This window comes from Apis mellifera, linkage group LG7, assembly GCF_003254395.2.
Source record: "Apis mellifera strain DH4 linkage group LG7, Amel_HAv3.1, whole genome shotgun sequence".
Taxonomy (NCBI): Eukaryota; Metazoa; Arthropoda; class Insecta; order Hymenoptera; family Apidae; genus Apis; species Apis mellifera.
This window is the reverse complement of record NC_037644.1, coordinates 10,966,848-10,990,447: the sequence shown is the minus strand read 5'-3', so window position 1 is coordinate 10,990,447 and position 23,600 is coordinate 10,966,848. Positions and strand designations below refer to the sequence as shown.

General features: G+C 30.3%; 2 protein-coding genes and 1 long non-coding RNA gene across 8 annotated transcripts; 1 reads left to right on the top strand and 2 right to left on the bottom strand.

Moving 5' to 3' along the window:
- Positions 1–127: 127 nt before the first annotated feature.
- Positions 128–6,412, bottom strand: LOC724749. 2 transcript variants are annotated; one of them, XM_006565492.3, is made up of 10 exons: positions 6,207–6,412; positions 5,454–5,555; positions 4,937–5,077; positions 4,510–4,870; positions 4,313–4,426; positions 3,904–4,203; positions 3,547–3,828; positions 3,073–3,288; positions 2,941–3,000; positions 128–2,837 (listed from the first exon to the last, which is right to left on the bottom strand). In XM_006565492.3, exons 1-10 carry the CDS (start codon positions 6,264–6,266, stop codon positions 796–798), a joined length of 3,678 nt encoding a protein of 1,225 aa, XP_006565555.1. In that variant the 5' UTR covers positions 6,267–6,412; the 3' UTR covers positions 128–795. The 2 variants fall into 2 exon arrangements, with proteins under 2 accessions (XP_006565555.1, XP_006565554.1); XM_006565491.3 differs by having other exon boundaries at positions 3,073–3,828.
- On the top strand, positions 6,393–23,595 carry LOC102655337. Of its 5 annotated transcripts, none has more exons than XR_003305053.1 (7): positions 14,496–14,901; positions 15,009–16,306; positions 16,405–18,008; positions 18,180–19,342; positions 19,860–20,092; positions 20,187–20,640; positions 20,872–23,595. It is a non-coding gene; the product is annotated as an uncharacterized LOC102655337 (long non-coding RNA). The 5 variants fall into 5 exon arrangements; XR_003305054.1 differs by having other exon boundaries at positions 14,496–16,306; positions 18,180–19,196; positions 19,288–19,342; XR_003305056.1 differs by lacking the exons at positions 14,496–14,901; positions 15,009–16,306 and adding an exon at positions 6,393–6,480.
- On the bottom strand, positions 8,720–14,320 carry LOC100576293 (zinc finger protein 182). The gene is made up of 3 exons (XM_003250614.4): positions 13,630–14,320; positions 11,445–12,269; positions 8,720–11,249 (listed from the first exon to the last, which is right to left on the bottom strand). Exons 1-3 carry the CDS (start codon positions 13,700–13,702, stop codon positions 10,570–10,572), a joined length of 1,578 nt encoding a protein of 525 aa, XP_003250662.1. The 5' UTR covers positions 13,703–14,320; the 3' UTR covers positions 8,720–10,569.
- Positions 23,596–23,600: the final 5 nt, after the last annotated feature.

Here is a 23,600-nt window from a genome sequence, read left to right as displayed (position 1 = left end):
CATATAATTATGTATATAATTTTTTTCTAATTTTTTATAATATAAAAAGATTAATATTTTTATGAAAGATTTTTTGTAAATGTTTAAAATTTTTTTTATTTGTAAAAACTCACATTCCAATGTATTGTGTTTTAAATATCATTACTTTATGTATATAAATAATGTATATAATTTAAATCATAAATGTAATTTCAAATTTTGCCTCTTACCTAAAGACTGGTGAAGTTAGATAATGGAAGATTATATGTATTGTCTATGATACCTGATATTTATACTTATTATTTTTGTGTTAACAAATAAGGTCTAAAAAATCGTGAATATATGTATATCTATATTATGTAGAAAATATTTTTATTTTAAAAAACTGTTTAAATTTATATTTGACTGTAATGAATTTAGAAAAAAATGTATTCAATACATATTTATATTGATATATAATTCATATCTAAAAACAAATAGAAAGTAGAATTTTTTATTTGTTTAATACATGTTTTATTGATAAAAAAGTATAAATATTAAAAATTGATGTAACATTAAATTTTTATAATATACACTCAATACAAATACCTCAATAAAAAATGATATGTAATATGTGTATATGTAAAAGAAATAGTAAAAATATGGTTACATTCATACAATATATGAATGATCACAAATATTGATGCAAAGATAAACAAAAAGAATAATCTAAATTGTAATAAAAAAATATTTCTAATATTAATAAAATAATCTATAAATAAAATTAAGTTTTTGTAAATAATATAAAAATTTTCAAAGTTAATAATCATTATTGACCTAACATTTCATAGGTGTACCATCAGGATATGTTGGCATTTTTGGCTTGCAAATTTTTGTTCTACCATTAGAACCATATACAATATTACAAGAAAATGTAAAATATCCACAAGTTGAACTTTTAGTATAATAACGATGTTCGTATTTTCTCTGTGAATTTTTATCATCCATTTTACCAGCTACACTATTTGTAATTGTATAATAACTTGGTTTTATTGATATATTAGGAGTAGCTTTTGTATATTCTGTAGAACTTTGATGTTTTTGGTTTTCTTTAGATGAATTATGACTTTCTATTAATTTTTCATGATTAGTTTTAAGAGATTTGATTTCTGAAATAGGTGATTTAATTTTATAAATCACACTTGATTCCTTTGGAATTAAAGAAACTGTTTGAGATTGAGATTTTCCATTGCCATGAGCAACAGTTTCACTACCAGCTATAGATGTTACTCTGCCACGAAAACCAGGTGGTATAGTGTATCCTGATAATGATTGTCCAGGCTGAAGTATATTTCCAGCTTGTGCTGTATTTGTATTTTGTTTTACATGGAAATTGTATTGATTTTTAGATGCAACTTGTATTGTTTGTGATTGACGATTACTATTATTTTGTTCTGCAGTATAAATTTGTGAAATTTTTGGACTTGAAGTTTGTATTGGTGAGATATTATAATCTTCACCATTATATTCTTCTTCATAATCATCATATACTGTATCATCTATTTGTGATTTTTCAATAGATTGATTTGGTTTGTTTACAATGTTTGGTGAACTATCATTTGTTAACTTAATAATAACTTTTCTTTGAGAACTAGAACTAGTCTGCAAACTTTGAAGTTTGTCTTGATTATATTTGTAATCTGTATCTAATGATGTATTTGATATTTTATTATTATTTTTTGATATAATTTGTCCATAAGATGGTTTAAATGATTTAAATAATTCAGTATTTGTAAGATTAAAATTAAATGGTTTTCTAGAAGCTGCTGCACCAGATCCTGATCCTGCTTGTGCAGCACCAGTATAAGTAATTCCATATTGAAAAGATCCTTCAAGTTGAGATTGAGATTGTCCTGTATATGTTCCACTTTGAGCAGAGGCTGTTCCACCTCCATGAAACGGTTTCAAATATTTTTCAATTTTTTCATCTGTTTTAAGATATGGTTGGAAACCAATTTGAGCTTGACTTGAAGTACTTCCTTCACCGTTTGCTTGAGCATCCGCCATTCCACCTTTTGAACTTGCTTGTACTTGAGAATTTGTACCATGATTCCAACCACTACTTTGTGCACCTGTTGTTGTAGCACCTAATTCTGAATTTAATTGTACTTGTGCTTGACTTTTTCCATAACCACCATGTGCTTGAGCATTACTTATAGCACCTTCTTTATCACCATTAATTTCTGTTTGTGCACTTTTATTAATATCAGTACTACCAGCTTGAGCTGAGAATGATCCAGAACCACTATAAGTACCTGTTACTTGAGATTGAGCTGTACCTTGTCCAAATTTTCCTTGAGCAGATGCACTTGCTTGAGTTCCTAAATCTGTTTGTTTTACAGAACTAGATGCTTGAGAATTAGAATTATCATTTTCTATATGTAAACCAGTATTAGATTGTTGATAATATTGAGGAACTTTTTTAATATTCGATAAAGATTCTTCAGTTAATGGATATTGTATAGCAGGATATTGTCTGATACCTTGTATTTCACTTGGATATTGTTCTATATTTTGTCTATTATCAATTTGACCTATAGTTAAAATTCCTCTATTATCATGCCATGTCCTAGGATATTGCTCTTGCATTGAATAATCTAATGGTATTACTGTATGACTATTGGGATATTTTCTTGCTTCAGGAGTTTGAATTCTTACAATGCCATGGGGATAAGAAATTCCTGATTGATCAGTTTCAATTTTTCGATCAGATCCTTGAAGTCTACCATTTGCACTAATTTTTGCTTGATCACCTATTATAAAATGTCCTGTAGTTTTTGGAATAATATCTTCTGAATGAGGAACTTCATCACTTGGAACTGTAATAGAAATTTCTAATATAATATCTCTATTTGTCTTATTTGTTTCTTCTCAATAATATATAAATTTTTTTATTTGATTTTGCAATCATAATATAAATACCTTTATCGGTAATTCCTCTAATATCTGTAGTTCCACTTGCAGTACGACCAGATAAAGTTCCTAATGAACCAATATTATAATATATATCCCCTTCTATATTATTATCTCTATTAATAAAGTAAGGTTTTTTACCAAAGAATTGTTTTGAAGGTATTTGTCCAATGGGATAAATTTTGGCATCTGCAATTGCTTTTGAATTTGTTATAATTTGACCATGACCATCATTAGCTACAGTGCCAGGTATACTAACAGGATAAGCTATAGTGTCACTGGTTATAGTACTAGGTGCAATTCCATCACCAACACTAGGGTAAGTAATACCACCATTAATTGTAGCATCAGATAAACCTTGAGGATAAATACCATTTCTAATTGTAGATCCAGGTATAGTTCTATAAGCTGTAGCATCTCTAGCTATAGTACTAGATATACCACTAGGATAAGCTATACCACTATTAATAATAGTACTAGGTATATTTCCACGATAAATTGCACCATTATCAGTTGTAGTATCAGATATATGATTAGGATATACTATACTAGTTATAGTATCAGGTATATCTCTAGAATAAGCTATGTTACCAGCAGTTTTAGTACCAGCTATACCTTTGCGATAAGTTGCATCACCACTAGTTGCAGTATTAAGTATATTTCCAGGATAAGCTGCACTATTACTAGTTGTAGTACCAGGTATACTTCCAGAATGTGCTACATTATCTCTAGCTGTAGTACTAGATATATCTTCACCATAAACTGTACTACTACCAATAGCAGTATGAGGTATACTTCCAGGATAAGTTAAATGAGTATCAATTGTAGTACCAGGTATTCTTTGAGGATAAACTATATTACCACCAATTGTAGTACCAGGTACACCTCCAGGATAAACTACGCCAACAGTTTTAATATTAGATAAATCTCCAGCATAAATTATATTATTATGAGTTAGAATACTAAATATACCTCTAGGATAAGCTATATCACCAACAGTTTTAATACTAGATATACTTCCAGGATGAGTTACATCACCACCTGTTATAGTATCAGATACACCTACAGGATAAGTTATACTTCCACTTTCAGGATAAATTGTTCTACTACTTGTTGTATCACTGCCAGGATAGGTTGTCACACCATTGGTACCATGTATATTGTTAAAATAAGGTATATGGCCTCTAGCAGGTATTCTATCAGAATAAGTAGTACTTATTTCTGGAATAATTTTACTAGGATGAACACTAGTGTCCTCTGATTGTTTGATTGCTGAAATAATTTCAATAATTAATCTTTATATATTCTACTTATTATTTATTATTCATATAGTAGTATATGAAATCTATATTATAATAAAAAATGAGTTAATATATATTACTTGGAATTTGAACATATCTATCTGGAGCATTTTCATCAGAATATTTTTGACAATCTTCACATCCAATATTACCTAATGACATACTTTGTGCTTGACCCATACCATATTTTCCGGCTAAAGATATTTTATTTAAATATTTTATTTTATATTTAATTCATATAATAATAAATATAATAATATTTATTTCAAGTACTTACCAACAATCGCCCGTGAAGATTGTTGAGTAGCTTCAGCTTCAGCTTTACCTTCTTCTTTATTATTATTACCAATATTTAAATATTGAGATTGTGTTTGTCCTTGAAATTTGCCTGGAGATTGTTGTATTTGACGACGTAAACGATTTTTTTTAAATTTCGTATTAAATTTTTGTTTTTTTTCAAATATGACTTGTTTTTTGGCACGTTTTATTAAAGATGGTTGAAATAAATATTTTTCATAAAAAAGTGAATTAAAATAGTGAATATTTGTTGGATCTAGTATAGATGCAGTTCTCTCTATTAAAATAATTTTACGTTTATTACAAAAATCAACTATTTTTTCTCCTGCAAGTTGCCATGCCTATAAAAAATAATAATTATTTATTTTATAATAATTTAGGAAATAATAATGAAAAATAAATATTACCCTTAATTTTGTTAAAAATTCATTCGAAATATAAAAAGTTTTGTATCCTTGTTTGATTTTATTTTCTGAAAGTTCCTCTTTATCTTCAAATTTCTCTATATAACATTTATTTTCTTTTTTATCTTTATATGCTTTAAAATGCTATAAAAAATAAAAATCATCAATTATTTATCAACTGATTTATTTGATCAACTGAGAGATCTAATAAAAAATTAGTATATACCATATTTTTGTAAAAGACTTTCAAAGGAAACAAATTAATGATGGCTTTATGTGTTTATAGAAGATATTGCATGGATTTATATTTTATTATTATTATTATTATTATTATTAAAGTATCATATACGATTCTACTTATTAATGTACATGATAGTATATTGAAATATTGCTATTTTATATTACGCATATTTTATTAATCATGAATGAACGTATAAATGATAAAAAAAAATTAATATACATATGTGATATACTTGTTTTCCATTGGATCCCTCAATTTCAAAAGTAGAATATTCATTACCGTTTTGTAATCAGTAAATGTCCATTGTTTATTTATTGCGAATTTATGAATATTCGATATTTCAAAATCATCATATATGGAACGATCGAAACGTCTTTTTTCCTATGAATGAATCATGATAATAATTGAAATGAAAAAAATTTAATTATAGTTTAATTACATGTTAATAATTGAATAAAAAAAAATATAAAAATAATGTTATATTAATATATTAATAATATAAATAAATATAGCAGATTTTATTATACATACAAAAATAGTTACAATTTTTAAATATATTTGAATATTAATTTTCCTAAATATTTTTTATTAAATTTTTTCTTAGATAACAAATAAATAGATAAAAATAATATAAAAGAAAATTAATCTAATAAAGAAATTAACAGATTATGTTATTTTCTATCAATTTATCTTATGAACTTTGATCTCCAAATCTGTCTTTCAAATAATTACTAATATTTAATTTCTATTAATTCTATTAATTTCTCGTAAATTACATTTCTTTTAATATAAAATTGAAAAATAAAGTTCATTATATTTATTTAAATAAATGATATATTCAGTTGATTAGGTTTAAATATTAATATAATTTTTAACAATAAAATATATTGATTTGTTAATAAATCAAAAATAAATAAATATAAATTAAATCAATAAATAGTTGTTCTTCCAAAAATATTTTCTAAGGATGCTTTGAAATGATTCATTTATGAAAGACAAATATTAAATAAAAAATAATGAATGGTAACTTACGTAGTATCTTGAGAATACTGTTCCCGAAAAGAAAACTAAAATGATAAAAATCAGTCGCATAGCTTTAGTTTAGTTCGATCTCTTCTTTGTGACTGTTAGCTTCTATTTGACGATAATCCTATTAAATTGGTCGTCGAAACTACGCTACCAAACACTTCTTTTCATTTCTTCTATGACTTATGCTCGATCTTGCAAAGAGATCAAGAAGTATGAGGATTTGGATTAAAGTGAAGAAGGGGAATCAGTTTGATAGGGGAAATTCTAAGAAACGCCGGTATGTAAATGCGTCTGCAGTCTCATAAGCATTATAAGCATATATTATCTTATGTCGTCTCATGATGTTTAGATCTCGTTATCATCACGTTTTCATGAACATTTACAAAATTTATGTTTATATAAAAATTGCATTCGTGAAATAATAAAAATAATGATAGAACAAAAGAAAAAACAATAAAATACAAAATAATAATAGAATATAAAATAAAATATATGCATTTTTATCTAATTTTCTCTGAAAAAAAACTTTTGAATTAAATCCAAATTTTTTTTTATTTTAAATAATTTTAAAAAATTATTTATATTTCTATAATTTATATTTCTATAATTAAAATCATCAATGAAAAAATAATATATATAAAATTTGTTTTATTTTTAATATTTGTGATTAATTTAACAATATTATTTTAAGATGGTTTCTTTTTTCTTTAATTATTATATTATATTATATAGGATTACAAAGATGATATTTTGATTTACGCAAAATGACTTATTCCGGATAAGAATAATCTATTTCACCATACTATTTTCACAGCTTTACTTTCAAAGACGCAAATATCTTTTTAATCGTACAAGATATCGTCTAAAGTCAATTTATGTGACCATTATCGACTGACGAAGATAGATATATTCCCCTTCATTGCCCTAATTATAAACTCCAATCCATTTGGTAAATACAGCAAGTCGTTGTTTGTTCTCCGATGCATTATTAAACTATCGCATAACATAGTTCATCAATAATATACAAAGATTAGATGAATAAAAGAAAAATGAATTTAAAATGAAATATTTTATGTAAATTTGTAGTAAAATTACATAATTATTTTTTGATTAATTAATTAATTAATTTTTTTATTATGTTATAATAATATATAATAATGATAAATCAAATGGATATAACTGATACATCAAAAATAGAAAATAGATAATGTATTTACTACAAAAATAATTGGATTTTTGTTTATCTTTAGTATAGATTATGGAATAGAGATCTAATGCATTTTTGTGTCACATAGTCCAGGGACCATATAGCCCCATTATTTTTTTATGTCATATAAAACATTATCGATTCAGATTGGAAGGAGATAGTTATTGAGATAAAATAAGTTATAATTAAATAGCAATGTAAATTTTAATATGTTAATTTGTTTTTGACATAAGAAATATAATTTATTTTTTAAAATTCTTATCTAAAAATCTTTTATTTCTATCTGGATATCTAAATATTCAATTACAATTTAAAATCTATTTTAAGAATCGAAGATAGAATAAATATTTGGATATTCAGATAATTACAATTCTTTCAATATATGTTCAAATATTTAAATTGAAACATTTAAATCTAATTCACGTATTCAGATACTTATAAACTATATTATTAAAACTATATTATTTTAATATAGAATATCTACATTATTACTAATCATTGATAATTATTATTTATAAATAATAAATTTTAGAAAAAAATACATTGTAAAACTGAGAATATAATATCTATATTTATATCATTGAAGATTGACATATATATATTTATAATATAATATAATATATATTTATAATTTTGAAATAATGAAAGTATGTTTAATTCATATTCTGTATTCTGTCTGTTATATAAAAAGAAAGCAAATAATAAGAGAAGAAAATAATTAAATTTGAAAATTAATGCTACAAAGAAGAATGCCATGAAACGTATAAAGAAAATAATAAAAAAAAGGATAAGAAGAAAGGATAATAAAAATAAGATAAGAATTGACTATCAGCACCATCTCTTGAGTATCAAAAAACATTTAGTCAAACAGCATAGAATAAAACAAATTAAGAATTAAGAATTAACATCATCTCTTAGTTACTTTTAGAAAGATGATTCTTTAAAAAAAATATTTTTAATATTTAAGAGATACTGTTGAAAGTCGATTTTTATTCTATCTCTATTTTTTTTCTATTATTTTCTGTTTTTTTTTTATATATTTCATTTGCGACATTCTACAGATGGCGTTGATTTCTGAATTTTTTATTCTAATATTCTATTTGTGTCTTTTTTTCATTATTTATTCTTTTTGTGTCTATTTAATATCAAATTTATATGTTCAAGCACAATTGCAATATTTGATTATTTGTGAAAAAAAATTTTTGGAAAGTGGATTAGTAAAAACAACGAATATTAATCGGATAATCTATCGATATAAAGGTTCTATTTCTTTTTTTTTTTTTCATTTTAATAGATAATATTTGCACAATTTATAAAAAAATTGATAAAATGTTTACTTAGGCACTCCAATGTACAAATGGTTCGTGACATACAGAAAACAATAATACATTATAGCTATACTAATTATTAGATCATTTGTTATATTCTAAATATATTCTAAATACTAATATATAACGTAGGGAATGCTATTTACAACGTATGATTTTAAAGAACTATACAATCTAATATTACATTTTAGGATGTATATAATATAATATTCTATATTTGATATCAATGACTAGGATACGCATACTTATGTATGCTTTTAATTTCAGGTTATAAAACATATGTTTTAATGAGTTTACTGTGAAAAATGGATGAACTATATCATTACATCATATTATAACCGCTGCCATTCAATTATTTGTGCAACCGTCGTTTTGTAAGTTTTTTTTATTTTAAGCTAGAAATAAAATTTAATATGAACATAGAGTTATAATTATGAAAAATTAGAAAATGATTAATGGAAAACATGTATGAATTACTTCATGAAAATATATATTACAAAAAAGTTCAATAGTTGCACTTAGAATGGCAAAGCGGGTTGGACTAGTTTACACTCAGATCATTATCGATTATCGATAACAGATCAAAAACGAAGAAAAATTATTAATTATTATATAATACCATCAAGGCGCTACTAGGCTGCATATGGCCATTAGTTTTCTTTACGAAAATTCGAATCACAGACGATACGCGTTCGTATTTAAAAACGCAATTAATGTATTACATTATAAAACTATTTTCTTAAATATACATTTGCAGCAAAATGTGATTCCGAAATTACATTTATCCACATTATTTGCTGTTTTTTACAAACATCTTAATTGCTATTCAGTACTTTTTTCATTTAAATTTTAATGGTCAAGTTTTTTTAAATTTAAATTTAACTATTATAGTACACAATATATAGTTTAGTATAAACGCGTAACAGAAATTTTATACAAAGTACTGTAAAATTACAGAATTCTAAAAATTTTTTCTTATATGAACTAATCAAAATAAAAATAGTTATATTTTTTTACACTATTTCACGATTATGTGAATATTTATAATCCCATTGGTATTTGTTGATAATTTACACTTTAGTATATGTTAGTTTCAAGCCTCAATGAATTTATAGCTGCCTGGAAGAGCTTGGAAAACTTGATACAATTAATACTAAGGTAAGTAGTATGCATATAGGCACTGCAATTCACGTTAAAAATCAATAAATTATTATTTTTTCTTAATGCAACGCATGATATGTCTTTAAAAAACTGTAAGTAACTACGTACAAGTATTTAAGGCACAACACTAGGAATTGGTAATTTTCTCTCACAATTTTATCATTAATATGACTATGTTCTATATGGTCCCTAATTAGGAAGGTGCATGGAATAACATTCGTGATTTCTATCTATAGTATTTGTTATGTCAAATTTTTTTTCAAAAATTGATTCTACATTCAACTATAAAAAATGGATACTCATTGCATAGAAAGATTCCATCAAGTAAATATAATAAAATTTTAAACGTTTCTCGTTAAAACTTAACAACTTATCTCAATATTGATAGGAATGACACTAGTTGATATTAAGTAATTACGTCTTTATGTTTCTACGAAGCAATAATTTAATTATTCATTTTTAGATTTAGATGGTAATTCTTTCATATTTATGAAATTACATTCGGTCTCAATAATTTACTGATCCGTAAGTATAAAATAATCTTTGGTGTATCTGTATCTGTATACGATAATATTGCCATTATTATTTTATAAAAATACTTGTCATAATTTTTATTCTATTGTTTTGAACGAAGATATTTTTATTCTTCGATATTTTTTTCTATTTTAATCTATGCGATAGCTAAATTAAGTGTCATTGTCGTTGGCTGGGAAAATGCGGAAGACCTTGTAGGATCGGAAAAATCGTAATTATTGGAAGAAGTTTGGCTATCATTGTTGAAGCGGCTGAGACGTTCCGGATTAGGAGATATGACGGATGTTCTAATAACCATTCTTGATACACATTCTGGATTCTTCGTTACATTATCAGATATTTTTCTTTCGCGTTCTTCACTTGGAGTTTTTTCTCTGTAAGAACGTTTCGATGGTGAAGGCGATGTAGATGCATCGGGAACCCTGGTATGCCTAATAATCGCAGAAAACGCCGAAGATGAATTTCTTTGATCACGATTAAGACCTAGGCGAGGAACAATAACGCTTGTAGGAGATGCCGTAACACACGATGTTGTTTGCAATCTGCTCAAAGAAGATGGTAACGGTGCACAAGATTTTGGTGACGATGATGCTATTTTTTGATCATTTCCATCGATTTTATCCGTGGATGATCGATGATGAGCTCTCATACAAGATGATTCTTCGTGTTTATACAGATATGATTTCAGAGCAAATGCTTTACCGCAACGACTGCATACATGTGGCTTAGTGTTCGAATGCGTTTGTATGTGAGCACGTAAATTTGACTTGTCGGCAAATGCTTTATTACAGATTGTACATTTAAATGGTTTCTCACCTAGTGTACAAAAAGAAAAATCATTAGAATTATATTTAGCAAAAAAGATAATTACATTTAATAAAATTCGATATACATATATTTAAGTAATTGTATATATATATATATATATATATATATATTTATTTATTTATTTATTTTATCATTATCTTATGCTTCAAATATAATACTAGGAATTTTATTATAAATTCTCACCTGTATGAGTACGTATGTGTCCCTGTAGAAGCCATGGTCTGGAGAAACATTTGCCGCAATAATTACATTTACATCCCTGATTATGTGTTCTGACGTGCATACTAAATGCAGGCATACTGACATAAACTTTATCGCAATGTGGACACCTTCTAGCTTTCTTATCTCCGAGAGATCTATGCGTTTGTCGATGTCTGGCCAAATTGGAGGATGTCGAATATTTTTTTCCGCAGTCAGGACATTCGTGATCCTCATTGTCTTCGGATTTCGATGTTTCCGTTGAGGTTGAGGTTGTCCTCCTGTTTTGGAAAATCGTCGAGGATGATGATTGATTTGATTCCAATTCAATTTTATCGAGCGAATTCTCGGAAACTTCGATACTGCGATGTTCCTCTTGATGAGTACGAGATGGTACGTGAATACCTAGAACTGTGTTCTTCTCCGAACGATTTTGCAAAATTTCACGCTCGCATTCGATCCTCTCAAAAAATAATCTTGTTCTTTCACCAAGTGATTGTTCGTCTTCCATGATCCTTGGATGTTCTTGAAATTGTGCCTCCTGCTGTTTCGTCCGTGGCGTTATCATTCTTCCGCATTTATCCGAAAATTGAGCACACCTAGGCGAGGCTGATTGTTGATAAATCACGTTACTCGGATGAATTAGGGTACCAGCAGCCGCTGCTAAGCTCACTTCTGCCAATTTTGTAAGATTATACAATTCTTCGGGACACTCTGATGATGTTTCGCTACCGCATTCACTCGCACCGTCAGAAGTTGGATGGTTTCCGCTATAATCGGCCAATCTTACACCTCTTTCTGGACTGAAATCTATTAGAAATTAAGAAAATTAGATTCGTGATCAGTTGTATGTAAGATATTCCTTAAATATTCAAAATTATAATTTGTAATATATATATATATATAAACAATGTGAAATATTGGAGCTAGATTATTGCGTTCCATAATAGAATTGAAGATCAAAATGCGACACGTGGAATCATTTATCATCGTTAGCGTAGGTTTCTACAGTTTGAATACGTTTTGGCGAAACTCCAACGGAAATCTCGTGATCAAACTAAAAGAACTTTCAATTGATAGTTCGATTTCGTTGTATTTGACTACTTTATAATTAGTTTTATTTCCACATCATTATTTCACAATAAAAAGAAAATGTTTGATAACTTGTATTTTTCAAATTATGTTTTCGGAAAATAAAATTTGTTCAAATTTATAATTTTTTTTCTTTTTTTTTGTTTTTCAGAACAGGTAAACGTAAAACCTAGAACAAGTGGTTTCACTGTTAATAAATGAGTATTTAACAGAAACAAATATAGAAAAATTTCGATCAAAGGACTTGTGTATTTGCAATTCTTTTTGCAATAATTTTTACATTATGTATTTGCGTCATCGAATCAAGGATCGAACAAAGAGATTCGTGATTGACTTGTACATCAAGGCGTTTCGTGAAATATGAAATACTCTCCGCGAGTATACCGTCTGCTCTGTTTTTGAGGAGAACAGAAATAGAGTAGGTATCTTTCTCTCTTACCATCCTCTTTAGTTATCTTTCTTTCTCTTTAATCCTTGTATTTTCTGCGTATTTCTATGTACCTATACACATGTATACGTGCGTTTGTACGAAAGTTTTAGAGGGGTTGACGGCATCGCGACGGTATGCGTTTCGTGTGAGTTTCGTGACGCATCTAGTATCTCCTATTCTTAAATCTACGCGATGTACCACCTTAATCACGAAGCAACGACCAGCAAAATTCTCTTGGCCTGCGATCAGCAAACTTTGATTGACGAGATCGACGTAAGCGGCGCGGAAATTTTTACTTACATTCGATTCGAGTATCCGCGCATTTATGTTTCCGGGCAGTTAACATTTCCATTAAAGGAATTTTCAATATTAACCTTTGAACTTTCGACCAATTTTCTTTTCGCCACTAATAATGTTAAAGCTATAAAATGATCGATAATTAATGAACAATCATCTCCTCGTCGATAGAATTTTCATCCTAAAAAGAGAGAGAACGGAACGAATACCGTCGTAGCTATTTTTAAAACGCAGTTACGATATAGAAGATGAAAAAAAAAAGAAGAAAAGAAAAAGAGAAAATATCTGGCTAATGAGATAAACGAAAGATATTCAAAGTGACAATTACGAAAGCAAGAGTAAGTGTAGTACCTCTTCCGGATCCATCGAACTCCTCCTCGACTCCATTGTATCGTCGATGAGTGATTAGAAACGCTCTCGGCATTTTCTTCCTCTTTATCGCGCGTACGTATATCGTCGTCTTCTTCTTCTTCCTCTTCTTCTTCTTCTCTTCAATGGTCTCTTCGAATCACACGAAACATATCTTAAATCTGTCTGATCTAACTTCACTTTGTCACACACGATCACTGGGGTGATTATTCTTTTGAAAGGTGAAAAAAAAAAAAAAAAAAATACCGTGGATGAAACCGTTGAAACCGTTGATCGAAGAAGATGTCACGCGATTTATGATAAAATTTCTCACGTACCCTGTACCTGTTGCACAGACAAGCAAGGGGGTGCTACCGCCTCGAGAATTTCGGGCGTAATAGTTGCTCCGGCTAAGATTCGGGGCTACATATAGCAGCGCAGCCTCCCTCGCCCTCCACCGTCTCTTTGTCAACGTCTTCTTCTTCTTCTTCTTCAGCTGCTGCGCACCGCGTTGCACGCGCTCAGAAGGGTGCCTCACTGGCTCGTGTGTCGATCGCTGCTTCTGTTTGAGTGGTGGCGAAGTGTGCGACCACCGTATGCACATCCGTGTCGCTTTTTCGAGCGTGGACGGGGTATAATGTACACGCTCGTAAACACGCACGAGTAAACGAGTATTCAGGATTGAATGTTGTAAAGGCTAGCTTACTTATTCAGATTAATTGATTAATATTATCATATATTTTTTTTCTTTTAATTCTTTTGTATTTTAAACTATGTATTACGATTATTATGAGGCTTTTAATTTCGTTACGTATAATATATTCTTATATTTTTTTCATAATAAGATAATTTTGAACTTTTAGAATGGATTCATAATTATTTTTTTAGCTGGAAAATTACTTCGAACTTTTTTCAACAGAATTATGGAATATTTGAATATATAAGAAAGAAGATTTATTTATTTTTTGGACATGAATTGAAATAATGGAGGAAAAATAGATTGAAGGACGTATTTTTTTATTCATAAGAAATATCGATATAATTTGTAACTCGTGTCACGATCAATGAAGATGTGACATAATAACGGAATGATCAGAATCAAACGTATTCACATCTTTTTATTTGTTCTCACTACTTCTGGAATTTTATGACATTGCTTTCGGATAGATATGAACAGGTGTAAACGTTTGAAGTGCATTAGAGCATTTAGAAATCCATTAAACTAATATGTCATGAAAAAAGATTTAAATTCAAATTCAATTAGCAAACACGAAGGTAACATCGTTTCTGTTTATTTATAAATTTTCTTTACGTTGAATCATGTTCAAAATCGTTGTATAAAATTGCAACGACATTGGAAATATCGGTGTTAAATATTTCAGAGATTACATTACTCTCGCAGAGAACGAGGGAAACGGAAGAAAGGAAGCAGATTATCGACACGATATTTACCAGTTGGCAAATGAAAGAATAAGCATTCTATTTTTAATGTGAAGCCACTGTTGGTAGACAGATTTTGTGGGATCTATGGCACGCGTCCGATGTTCATTAACCGCCATTGGACCGAGAAAGAAAGAAAGGGAAGGGAAAAGAACGTGTGTCATTTAGTATGCGGCATCTTTTAACCATCTCATAGATGGGGAAACGGAAAAAGCGCAAAAATGTTAGACGCGATTCATCGAGACACGCGTCACTTTTGCTTCAGAGATGAGTGAAATTTCCTCGAACTTGATGTCACAGACACATTTTAAGAGGCGAAATCATGGAAATTATAGGAACGATAAATATACATTTAAAAAAAAAAATAATGAATTTTTTTTATGAAATGATAAAAAAAGTGTAAGGACAAATTAAAATTTTTAAATTAATTCCCCTTAGATAGAAAGTTATTACACATATTTTTTCCTATGGAATTCCATTAAAAATAAACGTTATATTTCTATGAGATCATATATTTACGACCCTCTGTAGTATTTTATTAATACCAAGTCGTTATTAATAAAATGACATATTTATTTTAGTCACATATTATCGATTATAACATCCCCACGATTATTTAATAATATCACCTACAAACAATATTTCTCAAAAGAGTTTTATTACCTTTTTTTTCTTGCTACTAATTGAACAATGAACTACGTAATGAAGGATGAAACGTTGTACCTTTATCGAAATGGATTTTTATTCGATTTCCAGGGGGTTTTAAAGGGGAGGGGAAAAATGAAAAGCGAGGTTTTTCCTCGCAAGTATAGGGAGAGCGATGTCGTTGGTGCAAACAGAGACTATGCAGTGAGAGACTATGCAAGCAACGGACTTTTTGGTCGGCGATTGAATGAATGCCACGCGAGTTAGTCAGCGTCGCGGTGCTAAATTCGGCGGACGCCTGGCGTCGCTCCAGAAGAACCACCCAGCGCACCAACCTGCTTCTATCCTGCAAGCCACCAATGAAACTGCGAGATTCGACGCCGTTTTCTTATTTGCTTGCCACCTTCTTTCGTCCCGCATCGATGTTTCACGATGCCTCTCTTATGTTCCTCACGAAAATACGATGCCGAGAGTGTTAAGCTCCGTTTATCGACGCTCATAAATCTTTTGCACCAACGGAATAACCATTCCGATTTGAGTATTATAGTTTAATGTTTCTTATTTGAGAAAATTATCGATGAACATTAACAAATGTGTATGTACACGCATTAAATATTATATTTTGTCATATTTTTCTTATTCCCTTGACTTTTTCAACAACCTGAAATTGATTGAGATGTTGATTGTTTTCAGAATGATTCGAAGAACAGGTGTCTCGGGAACGCTATTGCAATCGCGGTACTATCGACGTTGGACCTAAAAATAAAGTCACGAGTGTCGAGCAGCATCTCGATTGACGCAACTATGAAACTTGCCAACCTTTTCCCAGCGATGGATTGTCAGTATCCTAGGCTTCTGTGTGTGTGTCATCGGATACGCGTAAACAGTAATTTACTTCTACATTAATAAACCGACGGATAGATGGGACGCATCCTACAGGTGCCTGAACGCGGTTTCGATGGAACGTGTCGCGTAAAACGTATGTATTTTCGGCGTACTTGGAGAAGCTCCAGGTGCGGAGGAGGAAGTACGTGTAAACCGAGGGAAACAGAGAGGCTGGATGGAGAGTGGCGAGACCACGTGCGTTGCCATTTTTCGCAAAAATTAAGCTTTAAATCGTAAATAATCTAACGTTTCATCATATTTTTCTCAGTTTCTTCTTCAATAATTTCTCAATGGTCCTCTTTTTCGTCTTGTCGAAGAAGAGGAAAATCTTCCTTGGAAATTCGAGAAAGGAAAGATTTTTTTTTTTTCTTCCTCGATAAGGAAGACAGAAGAGTCATTAATCCTATTTCGTAGAATTATTTTGTAAAAAAAAAAAAAAGAAAAAAAAAGTAAATGTATCGAAAATTATCCGGAAACGCTTGGTACCTCTTATAAATCAGGATCGGTGCACTCCCTCTTTCCACGATCATGCCGTTTAGCGAGAAGTTTTCTGGCGGGGAAAAAAGGGAAAAGCACGCGATTGCTATTTAAAAGGCTCGTAGGTGGGTGGCTTTTTAGCCGAGGTATATACCGACGTAGGGAGAGGGCTTCGACTTCGCTCTTCGGCCTCGGTATGGGGTTGCCGTGCTATTTTCAGGCCGGTGGCTCGATGCAGCTGTCGTGTTCTTCGGGTAAACCACCTCTCTTCTATTCCATGGTCACTCGCGGGACAAGGTAGAATGTACAGATTGGAATTCTAAATTCACGATTCGCAAATTCGTAAAGGATGACGCACTTTCGCCAACACTCACCGAAATTAGACGATCGTAATAAAAGAAACATTAGGATCATTATTAGAATTTCGAAGCCTTTCACCTATTCTTGAAATCTATTTCTTTTTTATCTATTCTTCTTTTCTATAATCATCTTTATTCATTCGTTGTTTTTCTCTTTTCGATATTTCTGATATTTTCCATTCTTTATATAAGTAACTTCTCTCTTGCAGGTTCTAGAATGCGCATTTTAAGTATTAATCATAATCTCTTTTAATTTTTGTCGAAGAAGAATTTTCTTCAAATAACAAACGAATGTATTATATTTTTGTAGGGAATAAAAAAAAAAGAAGAAAACGATAAGAAAGATAGAATAGTAGAACTATTTAAGTGATTGCCTCCAGCAAAGCTACGAAAAGAAGAAGTGCGTGCTGGAGAATGGAAGACATGGATGAAGAAGATGACAAGATTCGAAGATCTTGGCAACGAGCCAGAAGAGATTTTCAGTCGTCTACGTATTTCCAACTTTCATCTTCTAGCCGTCCTCTAGAACCTAGGGTGCAATGACACCAGGTTTTAGATGACAATTTTCTATTTACAGTACGTGAGTCATTATAAACATTTTTTTACTTTTTTTTTTTTAAAGTAATTTACTTCTTCTTTACATAAATTTTTTACATTCCAAAGATAGTATTTATGTATATAATATATTAATTTATTAATTTGTCACATTTATGGCAAACATTCAAAAAAATATAAATGATTCACTAGGCACAATAGAGAAAATACAGAAAAAAAAAAAGAAAAAAAAGGAAAGAAAAAAGTATTAGAAGATTAAAAAATATCGACCGGAACGACCCTTAATTTAGTTTCGGGTGCAAGAGGTTAACAGAGAGTGGGGGATGTCAGTGGAAGTGCTTCTACGAAGGGAGAACACCGTCGTACGAAGCACGTTGGTTCATGTTTGGAGGAATGTCTTTGGGTATAAAGGAGACAGTTCCTTCCGGAGACAGCGAACAGCCGCCTGTTTTACCCTTCTTGTCCCTCCCATTTGTTCCCTTTCTGTATATCGTATTTTTTTGCGATTCATCATATTCTTTACCACTTGTTTTTCTGTTAATATTAAATAATAAGAAGATACTTTTATTCAGAATTTTTTTTTTTAAACAAAAACTTGTTTATCTTGTTATAAATTTCATTAATAAAAATCATTAGATTGCTATTATAAAAATTCTTTCAAATATACATTATTTTGTATCTTATTATTATAAATACATGGAAGAAATTAAGTGGTAATTTAATAATTAGGATTATTATCTAAAGATTACAATGCATTTACAGTAAAATTTCTACGGGAATAAGCAAGTGTTGTAATTCGGAGATTAATTGCACATCGATCAAATTGTAGAACTAACCGGTTCGCAGGTGGCAAACAAGCATGCAAATCTAAAAAAGGGTTACGCACACGAGCACGTGCTCGCATTTTGCAAAACCTTTTCAAAGCGATCAGCTGGCTGTGCTCTTTCTTCCTTCCACCTCCCCGCTCTTATCTTTTCCTACGGCAAGAAAAAAGAATTAAAATGGATAAAAATGAACGTGCACCCCCCTTCGTCCGCACCCGCATCCTGTGCCAGTATAGTGCTGCTTTCGTAAAAACCGGCCCGTCGGTTTTCATTCAAAATGTGCGAGTCACGAGGGCTCATTCACAAATTTCACGACGAAATTCTACACTCAGCCGGACCGTCTGCGATCTTGATCGAGACAACAGAGACGAACGCATAAGAGCGAGTACGATCACGAATATTCTTTTTCTTGAAACCTCTTGTTGCTGGATTTATATTCACGTGATTCTTTCTTTCTTTTTTTTTTTTTGCAACAGAAAAAAATCGGCGGTTCATAATGACGTACACGCTGCATTTAAATTGTTGTAACCGGTAAGCATATAGGAATTTATCAAGCAGTCAGCTGATTTTCATACATATGAGATCTTTAAAACTAGAATTCAACATAATTCAGCACTTTAAATTTTTACTTGAAAATAAAGTATATAGATATTTTTAATTATTCTATGATTTTTCTTAAAAATTGAAAATAAATCTATAAGTGAAAATAAGTTTTAAATCGAAGAAATAATTAAGAATTAAGAATTTTTTTAAAAAAGTTATCTATCTTGCGAATGATTATTTTTAATTGAAATTGAACAGTTCAAATATGAATATTAATAGATATTCGTAGAAAATTGTAATAATTTCTCAATGCGACAGAAATATGCTTAATGACTATGAAGATTATTACTCATTTGAAATCTAGAGAATGTTGATGACTTCCGTCTCCGATATCAGAAGATCGGAAGTCAGAAAAATATGAGGGATGTTAACGTGGCACAAGTACTGTTTGATCATTGTCCGACACTGAGTGTCTGTTTTCTGATGGATACATCTCCTGTTGCAGTAGTTTCTTCCATTGGCTCGCGTACAGACCACGTGCCACACGTGATCCTCCCTAGTTGATTCCCTTTCTTCTATTGCCATCGTCCAGACATCTTTAAAGAGGAGATGAAAAAAATTAAGGGGACGGAAGAAGAGGAAGTGGACTAGACGATGAGGGAGCTGAGATCGTAGCATTAAACAGTACGCTGGTGGATTCATGGAATTTCGTGAAACCCCGTTGCGTTTTTTAAATAGGTATAATAAAACAATAAATTACTTAATAAAAATTAATAAAATCATATTTATCACATTTTTTTTAAGAAAAAATTGATATGTATATATGTTATAGAAAGAAGAAAGATGAAAAAAGGAAAGAAAAAATATGTACCTGTGTTATAACCTGTGTTCATATTGTAATGAGATTATTGATATGTTGATATTTTTAAAAGCCTAGTGATTACCCACACAAATATTCGTTCATGGAAAAGCTGTAGGAGGGGTTAAAGGACAGGAGGGTCGCAGACACCGAGTCACCAGCGGCAACGGGCACGCGACCGACACGCGCCCTTCTTCCGTCTCTTTTCTTCCCATCTTCCCCTTTTTCTACGCTTCTTTTTCCACAGCAGCTTCCCTTTGCCCGCACATGTATTCATCTCTTATACGTGATCATCTTGAGTTTACGTGCGCGTATGGGATGAAAGACTGGTGGTCTGCCACATGATTTAAGATAGCATAATTTAGAAATTAGTCAAGAAATGTTAATTATTTCTGATGTATAAGATAATCATAAATATAATCACAAGGTAATTGTAATTGTATTCTTGATATTTATATTGATAACATATATAATATTTTATTTGATGTTTCTTTTAACACACATATAATCGATACTTTGTGAATTAATCCACTCATTAAAAAACACACACGTAAAATACATAATTTTAAAAATCAATTCATATTATTTTTGAATCGTAGAAAAAATGTTTTAAGTAGTCTTTCGCGTGTGTACGATGCATATAGATTTCCTTTTTTAGAGGTCCATTGAAGAATCCAGGCACAAGAAGATTGTACATGAATGCACGTACAACGACTTTATCTTGACTACAACCTTATCTTTAAGTAGTTTGATACCGATGAATGTCTACTACGGGGTAACATTAGAAATCGCTTACTGAAAGAGCTTTGCTTTAATGAAATAATAAAGATCGTTTAAGGAAATTTAATCGAGCTATATTGAATTTGTTTAAGAATTATATTATATGTCAATTCCGAAAAAATAATTAAGGTCGATGAAGACGAAAATGCAATCTGTCGTCGCAACGAGGGAAATCGGACATCTCTAAGTATAGCTCGTATTTGCATGCAGATCAGGGACGGATCGTATTAGGTTGCCAAGCTATTACAACGTTCAATCTATAAAGTTTGTAATACTAAAATTTTTAATCTATTTTTTTTCATCTTATTATAACATTTTTATAAATACTAGAATATCTTTGTTATCATGTTACAATCTTTTCATCAATCTAAAAGCGTAAACATAAATATTATATTTTGAATATTTTATTATGTTACATATATAAGAAAATTCATTCATGATGTTTTAACAATCGTTTATATGAACCATTTCGACAACGATTACGAACTTGGCAATGTTTGGAAAGAAGTACCATTACATATGTTACACAACTAAATTCCTTCTTTGAACTTAGGGATATTAATTTCAAAATTTCTCATTGAGAAATATTTTTTGCCATAATTAGAAAATATGTTACATAGATTTGTTATGAGAATGAGATTCCTGTATAAAAATGATCGTTTATCGTCATCGTACGATGATCGAATGGAATTTGCCAATGAGGAAAATGAGAAAGCTGTGCCAAGAACGTTTAATGACACCTTTATATAAGACACTTCTTAATGCTAGTAAAATGTTGGTGATACCTTTTGTTTGTAAACATACAATAATTTGTAATAAAAAGGAAAAATCATACATTGTAAAGGAACAAGATGAACAAAAATTAATTGATAAAAGTGACAAATATTTTTGTCATATTAATAAAATAAAAAAAAAATAATATAAAATAATGGTGTCAAATAATTATAATAAAAGAAGATGAATTATATGTATATATACTTAATAATATTTTAAATCAGCTTGAATTCATAAAATTGAAACTTTGACTATTTTGCAAACTTCTGGCCGATCACCAATGATTAACCATTTATAATTACGAGGATGCCATATCTTGGCACGTGACACGGCATTTATAGATCGCGACTCAATTTAATCGTCGTCGTTTCGATTATTTTTCTAACTACCTGTCATCAGAAGTGTGGATCCGTGGATCCAGTCGATGCCAATGATCGAAAAATAGATCCAAGCGCAACCTGTTTGAAATAGCTGGCGTGAAACCTGTAACGACTGCTGCGTGTGTGCCGTTAATATCAGTACGTTGAACGATACTAGATCGGTATTAGAATACCGACAATTCAAAAGATGATATTAAATGACTATTATCTTTAACGAATATATTTTAGATTTTTTTAAAATCTTTCAGGTTTTTTTAAACTAGCTTCTATCAATAATTTTTTGCTGAAGATTCTTCAGCTATCAAAAAAGAAGGAATTGAATCGTGTCAATTGGAAAACTTTCGACGGCGTTTCTAACCAGGTGATAAACTGTGATTCGCGGGGCAAATGGAGATTATATTCGAAGGTGTCTAAGCTAAAGGGAAGGAAATCTAATTATAGAAGTCGTTGTACCGCGTGCTGAAAGTGGTGGAGGGTGTGAGTACGGGTGCACGAATGAGAATCGGTTGCATTGGGCGGCCATAAAATGCAGGCTGCATCCGCTTGGCGCAGATGTACTTGGAACGGAGCTCCAGTACCACGACAAAACCAAAAGGATCGTTTCGAGATTCTATACCCTAACTGATATCGAGGACAATGAACTTGAAGTGTACGCGATAGAAACAGATTCCACGGATTCTTATTCGACTGAGGATCGATCGAAGGGAAGGAATATTAGATAGTTCGTTACTCTAAACTAAAAATCTATCTTGATCGCTTCCAGATATCTGGAAACTTTCGCTTCTACATTCCTCCATTAATGCAGAAGGATGTCAAAATGTTTACCTGATTTTTCGTTGTTGAATATGAGAGATCAAAAGCTGCAAATATTTAGAAAAAAAGGGAAGATGAAACTAACCATTTATATTATGGATACAATATACTTGTAATACATAGTTTCATCAGAAGAACATCAACAACTTGGGTGGTTCTCTTATCACAAGTAGCACAACTTCATTATGGGTATACTATTCATTCATGAACGAGAGAAGCCATGTGGTTCATTAATCAAAAAATACTTCCTGTTTCCATGATAAAAAAAAATTGGATGTCATTGCAAAGACTGCTCTTTTATGAAATATTATAAAGCAACGAAAGCAACAAGTTTATTTCCTCTTTTTTTTTAAATAACTATATAATATATAAAATATATAAAAGTATATGAATTTATTGGTCTGGAGCCAATGAAAGCAGATTCCAATAACGAAAAGTAATGTTACCTGTCATTATAATTTGTAACCAAATGAAAATCAAACTACCTGTGTCACAGTTTTATACCGATTAACTGTGACTTACGGGTGACACGTTTATCGTCAATCTTACCCGTACGAATGATTGGTCATTTGAGTGCACCAGCTGTGATATTTCGCGCACGATCGGCTCGTGCCGTTTGGACCGTGATTATTATTGTTTC

What these genes read in the sequence shown, in the direction of transcription:
- LOC100576293 (XM_003250614.4), bottom strand. Translation starts at nt 13,702, where the DNA reads ATGCCGAGAGCGTTTCTAATCACTCATCGACGATACAATGGAGTCGAG. An exon ending in GTTCGATGGATCCGGAAGAG is followed by an intron (nt 12,270 to 13,629) that starts GTACTACACTTA and finishes AATTTCTAATAG; the next exon opens with ATTTCAGTCCAGAAAGAGGT. An exon ending in ACACATACGTACTCATACAG is followed by an intron (nt 11,250 to 11,444) that starts GTGAGAATTTAT and finishes TTTGTACACTAG; the next exon opens with GTGAGAAACCATTTAAATGT.
- LOC724749 (XM_006565491.3), bottom strand. Translation starts at nt 6,266, where the DNA reads ATGCGACTGATTTTTATCATTTTAGTTTTCTTTTCGGGAACAGTATTC. An exon ending in CAGTATTCTCAAGATACTAC is followed by an intron (nt 5,556 to 6,206) that starts GTAAGTTACCAT and finishes ATTCATTCATAG; the next exon opens with GAAAAAAGACGTTTCGATCG. An exon ending in AATTTTTAACAAAATTAAGG is followed by an intron (nt 4,871 to 4,936) that starts GTAATATTTATT and finishes TATTTTTTATAG; the next exon opens with GCATGGCAACTTGCAGGAGA.